The sequence below is a fragment of the Pristiophorus japonicus genome, chromosome 8, assembly GCF_044704955.1.
Source record: "Pristiophorus japonicus isolate sPriJap1 chromosome 8, sPriJap1.hap1, whole genome shotgun sequence".
In the NCBI taxonomy this organism is placed as follows: domain Eukaryota; kingdom Metazoa; phylum Chordata; class Chondrichthyes; family Pristiophoridae; genus Pristiophorus; species Pristiophorus japonicus.
The window spans coordinates 64,443,628-64,449,627 of NC_091984.1; the positions used below are offsets into that span (position 1 = coordinate 64,443,628).

At 45.4% G+C, this 6,000-nt stretch overlaps 1 protein-coding gene across 3 annotated transcripts in view; it reads right to left on the reverse strand.

The window, feature by feature from the left end:
• osbpl9 (oxysterol binding protein-like 9) overlaps nt 1–5,499 on the reverse strand; it is a 238,513-nt gene extending 233,014 nt beyond the window's left edge. For all 3 annotated transcript variants that reach the window (XM_070886876.1, XM_070886877.1, XM_070886875.1), the window contains exon 1: nt 5,366–5,499. In XM_070886876.1, coding sequence (XP_070742977.1) covers nt 5,366–5,476 — 111 coding nt within the window. In that variant the 5' untranslated portion in view covers nt 5,477–5,499. The remainder of the gene's footprint in view (nt 1–5,365) is intronic.
• Nucleotides 5,500–6,000: the final 501 nt, after the last annotated feature.

The window sequence follows — 6,000 nt, forward strand, 5'->3', positions numbered from 1 at the left end:
AGTAGTGATGTTGGGGAGGGCATCAAACAGGAAATTAGGGGTGCATGCAATAAAGGTGCAGCAGTTATCATGGGTGACTTTAATATGCATATAGACTGGGCTAATCAAACTGGAAACAATACGGTGGAGGAGGATTTCCTGGAGTGCATAAGGGATGGTTTTTTAGACCAATATGTCGAGGAACCAACTAGGGGGGAGGCCATCTTAGACTGGGTGTTGTGTAATGAGAGAGGATTAATTAGCAATCTCGTTGTGCGAGGCCCCTTGGGGAAGAGTGACCATAATATGGTGGAATTCTACTTTAGGATGGACAATGAAACAGTTAATTCAGAGACCATGGTCCAGAACTTAAAGAAGGGTAACTCTGAAGGTATGAGGCGTGAATTGGCTTGGATAGATTGGCGAATGATGCTTAAGGGGTTGACAGTGGATGGGCAATGGCAGACATTTAGAGACCGCATGGATGAACTACAACAATTGTACATACCTGTCTGGCGTAAAAATAAAAAGGGGAAGTTGGCTCAACCGTGGCTATCAAGGGAAATCAGGGATAGTATTAAAGCCAAGGAAGTGGCATACAAATTGGCCAGAAATAGCAGCGAACCCAGGGACTGGGAGAAATTTAGAACTCAGCAGAGGAGGACAAAGGGTTTGATTAGGGCAGGGAAAATGGAGTACGAGAAGAAGCTTGCAGGGAACATTAAAATGGACTGCAAAAGCTTCTATAGATATGTAAAGAAAAAAAGGTTAGAAAAGACAAACGTAGGTCCCCTGCAATCAGAATCAGGGGAAGTCATAACTGGGAACAAAGAAATGGCAGACCAATTGAACAAGTACTTTGGTTCGGTATTCGCTAAGGAGGACACAAACAACCTTTCGGATATAAAGGGGGTCAGAGAGTCTAGTAAGAAGGAGGAACTGAGGAAAATCCTTATTAGTCGGAAATTGTGTTGGGGAAATTGATGGGACTGAAGGCCGATAAATCCCCAGGGCTTGATGGTCTGCATCCCAGAGTACTTAAGGAGGTGGCCTTGGAAATAGCGGATGCATTGGCAGTCATTTTCCAACATTCCATTGACTCTGGATCAGTTCCTATGGAGTGGAGGGTAGCCAATGTAACCCCACTTTTTAAAAAAGGAGGGAGAGAGAAAACAGGGAATTATAGACCGGTCAGCCTGACATCGGTAGTGTGTAAAATGATGGAATCAATTATTAAGGATGTCATAGCAGCGCATTTGGAAAGAGGTGACATGATAGGTCCAAGTCAGCATGGAGTTGTGAAAGGGAAATCATGCTTGACAAATCTCCTGGAATTTTTTGAGGATGTTTCCAGTAGAGTGGACAAAGGAGAACAAGTTGATGTGGTGTATTTGGACTTTCAGAAGGCTTTCGACAAGGTCCCACACAAGAGATTAATGTGCAAAGTTAAAGCACATGGGATTGGGGGTAGTGTGCTGACGTGGATTGAGAACTGGTTGTCAGACAGGAAGCAAAGAGTAGGAGTAAATGGGTACTTTTCAGAATGGCAGGCAGTGACTAGTGGGGTACCGCAAGGTACTGTGCTGGGGCCCCAGTTGTTTACATTGTACATTAATGATTTAGACGAGGGGATTAAATGTAGTATCTCCAAATTTGCGGATGACACTAAGTTGGGTGGCAGTGTGAGCTGTGAGGAGGATGCTATGAGGCTGCAGAGTGACTTGGATAGGTTGGGTGAGTGGGCAAATGCATGGCAGATGAAGTATAATGTGGATAAATGTGAGGTTATCCACTTTGGTGGTAAAAACAGAGAGACAGACTATTATCTGAATGGTGACAGATTAGGAAAAGGGGAGGCGCAACGAGACCTGGGTGTCATGGTACATCAGTCATTGAAGGTTGGCATGCAGGTACAGCAGGCGGTAAGAAAGCAAATGGCATGTTGGCCTTCATAGCGAGGGGATTTGAGTACAGTGGCAGGGAGGTGTTAGTACAGTTGTACAGGGCTTTGGTGAGGCCACACCTGGAGTATTGTGTACAGTTTTGGTCTCCTAACTTGAAGAAGGACATTCTTGCTCTTGAGGGCGTGCAGCGAAGGTTCACCAGACTGATTCCCGGGATGGCAGGACTGACATATCAAGAAAGACTGGATCAACTGGGCTTGTATTCACTGGAGTTCAGACGAATGAGGGGATCTCATAGAAACGTTTAAAATTCTGACGGGTTTAGACAAAGTAGATGCAGGAAGAATGTTCCCAATGTTGGGGAAGTCCAGAACCAGGGGTCACAGTATAAGGATAAGGTGTAAGCCATTTAGGACCGAGATGAGGAGAAACGTCTTCACCCAGAGAGTGGTGAACCTGTGGAATTCTCTACCACAGAAAGTAGTTGAGGCCAATTCACTAAATATATTCAAAAGGGAGTTAGATGAAGTCCTTACTACTAGGGGGATCAAGGGGTATGGCGAGAAAGCAGGAATAGGGTACTGAAGTTGCATGTTCAGCCATGAACTCATTGAATGGTGGTGCAGGCTCGAAGGGCCGAATGGCCTACTCCTGCACCTATTTTCTATGTTTCAATTACTGCTCATGGGTGAGAGGAAGTAATGAGTGTGAATACTGTGTTAGATACAGGAATTATTGCTCCATGAAGGAGTAGGAACGACCTTCTCCAAGATATCCATGTAGATACATGGAAGCATATTCATCGTGATTATCAATGTTACAACTCATGTCTGCTGCGGGGGCTAGGTTCGGCTCATCGGAGAGCTTCCATAACAGGTGTGCTTTGGGGATTCTCTGCAGGTCGGGGCTATAAAAAGAGCTGGAGCGCAAGGCCCTGGGACATCGTGGGCCACCCCAAACTGCGAGAGAACATCTCTACAGGTCGGGGCTATAAAAAGAACTGGAGCATGCTACTGCAGCTTCAGCGTGAGCCGACACAAATGCTCGATGGCTTCGAGCTAGGCGACTGGATGACGTCATCAGGACCCAGGTCACCATTTGGAGCGTGGGCAGGAGCATCGGCGGGGCCCTGGTACAGCAGAGGAGCGGGAAGGTCGTGGCGGACTTGCGATGAGTGATCGGGGCGAAGGAGTGATGACGAATCGTAGCTGAGATTTGGTGAGTGATCGTGACGGAGGTTCGGCGAATGTTTGTTGCGGAGGTGCGGCAGGAGATCGTGGCGGAGGTGTTGTGTTTTTGTGGCGGAGGAGGATCGTGGCAGAGGTGCGGCGAATATTTGTGGCGGAGGTACGGCGAGAGATCATGGCAGAGGTGTGGTGAATGAGGGTATGGGGTCCAGAAGAGCCGAGGGCCCAGGGGCAGCAGAGCAGATCTCCAGTTGTCCTGGTTAACCCTTGCCACCGGATAAAAGCCTAGCTTTGTCAGGTCCGTGTGGTGGCTGATGTGTAACGGTCACCATACTTTAAAAAAATCCACGCTAGGCATCTTCCACCCCCTCAATTGGAGTTCAGGACTGGAACATCAGGTCCTTCATTGAAACATCTGTGAGCTCTTGTGGAAGTAAGGCATCCTCGTTCGAGGGACCACCTATGAGCGATGAGTGAGCTTTGGGGTGTTTTCACATTTTTAACTAACTGTTGGGCTTTTGGGTTCAAGTGTCGCTTTATGTCTTTGCCATCAGTGATATCCAAAAGAGTGTCGCTTGCTTGAAAACTGATCAGCGACTGCTTCTGCATTTACACTGCTCCAATTTCACTGCTTCCAATTGGTTTTAATTCACATTTCCACATGATTGTATTACACATCATTATTGTTCTGGCTTTTGTGACTTCTCTTCTGCTACTTGTGGATTACTGAGGGTGCTTTTTCTGGCTGTCACATAACATTAATACAAGATCCTCTGGGGCAGATTTACTCAGAGCTTTTAGTTGAGGACCTCAATCCCAATCCTGCCTTCCCTCAAATGTGCAACATAAACCCAAACTCAGGATAAGTACCAGGCACGTAAATAGGGCTGAGAGGATTTCATTTCCCAACATACAGGGTTATTCAAATACGGAAAACTTTATCCCAAGTTGAAGTTGAGTCGGTTGCAACGTTTAAGGAAAGGGTGCGGAGTGGGTGCAAAGTGGGACTTGCTGAAGTGCTCTTGCAGAGAGCCGGTATGTGCTCGATGGGCCGAATGGTCTCCTTCTGTGCTGTAACCATTCTATTAGGTGCTGTCCCATTCTCATTTAATAATTTAAAATTACATTCACTGTCATCTACAGGCACTGTACCTTTGAAATCTTCAGACCACTCACCATTTTTAATCATTAACAGATAGATATATATTGTGCACACACACGCATTCAGATAATTAAATTTAGTAAGTGCTTACTTCTCCACATGGAGAAACTGAAGAGTGATGATTTGTGCTCACCTTGCACCAGATCAAAAGAAGCTGGAAAATAGAAAAAGTCAGCCTGCCATTTCTAACCCACAAAATGGGACATGCAGTAGTAATTTTAATAAAGGCTAATATGGCAGTTTTCCCCCTAACGTTCCAGAAACGTGCTTATGTATTACACAGGTCCTTAGATAACACCGTAAAATACAAGAACTATGTACAGTTCTGCAACGTTCCACAGATAAAAGATGTCTTCGTTTGCTTAACATTTCAGAATGTGTAGATTTTGCAGCATTACTTGGGAGTATTTTGTCTCAATCTGATTCGCATTGAACAATTAATATATATTTTTGCAAATGAGGTTATCGCTAAAATAGATACTGTTAAAATATTACGAACGTGTTTTCATGAACAAGTATTTATCAAACTTTGCTTTTGTTTGGGGAGGCAGAACATATCAATATGCTGTGCGTTCATAAACAAAGGAAACAAGGTTTAGCAAACATTTTCAGATACATTTAATACATGAGCAAGGCATTTATCTCTACAGTAACCACATATCAAAGTGTGTAATGCGGGCCAGGTTATATCTTCAGCCTGTGGTGCGTGCACTCTTTCAAAGAATAAGGATCCAAATTCCTGTTTGATTCTGTGCGTTTACCGAACTATTACACACTTGGAGGAAACTCCGACCACTGTCTCACAAAGCCACTGCCTGGTAGGCCAACACGGTTACCATACCGCCGAATAACCTAACCTACTAACCTCACCCTTTACAAGTCCCGCCCCTTTGCTGTACGCTGATTGGTCGCCACAATTCAGTTGGCAGGACAACGTGGGTAGTCTTGGTTCCAATTGGTCAGTTGCGTCGTCACTCACACATTCCCTGGCCCAACCCACGAGGGGCGGGACTATGAAGGCAAGCGGGGTGAGAGAGAACGAGAGGCGAGAAAAAGCCTCGCAGAGCGTACGGCACTAAGCCGTCCACAGCACCAGCTCCCGAGGTGGTTATGCCACCTCCAGCTCCACTCACCGTGTAGTAGGAGAGTAAACCGGCATTGTAGTCCAGCACGAACCAGCGGTACTGCCAACCTTTCATGACGTTGGTCCACTTGCTGAGCGGCCCTTCCATGATCGACGCCATCTTCAGGGAATGAAAACAAACCCACCGCTACGTCAGCGCTCGCTGCTCATTGGAAAAAGGATTGGGCTGTGGGGAGGAGACTGGGAATTTATCTTTGCTGGAGATTTTTTTTTAAAGGGTCAGGTTTACACACTGATTAGTTTGTATTTACAGTGACGCGGACTAATTTTTTGTTGATCTGTTTTGATGCCTCTCTAAAGATCAACCAAATTCATCATCATAGGCAGTCCCTCGGAATCGAGGAAGACTTGCTTCCACTCTAAAAATGAGTTCTTAGGTGGCTGATCAGTCAGCCAAATTACTTGGGTTTTAAACCCGAGGTTGCTAACCGGCTCCTCAAAACTTCTGTTTCCCTGGGCAGAACTGAATTTGTTAGTTTTCAATCCCCTGCACTAGTCCTACATGTAATAAACAAAAATTACCTACTCAAACATCAGGAATCGTTTTGTTACTGTAATTTTAAAATCTAAACTGCCACATCAGACCTAAAAAAGATTTTTTATTAAGGGCTAGACTTTCGGCAC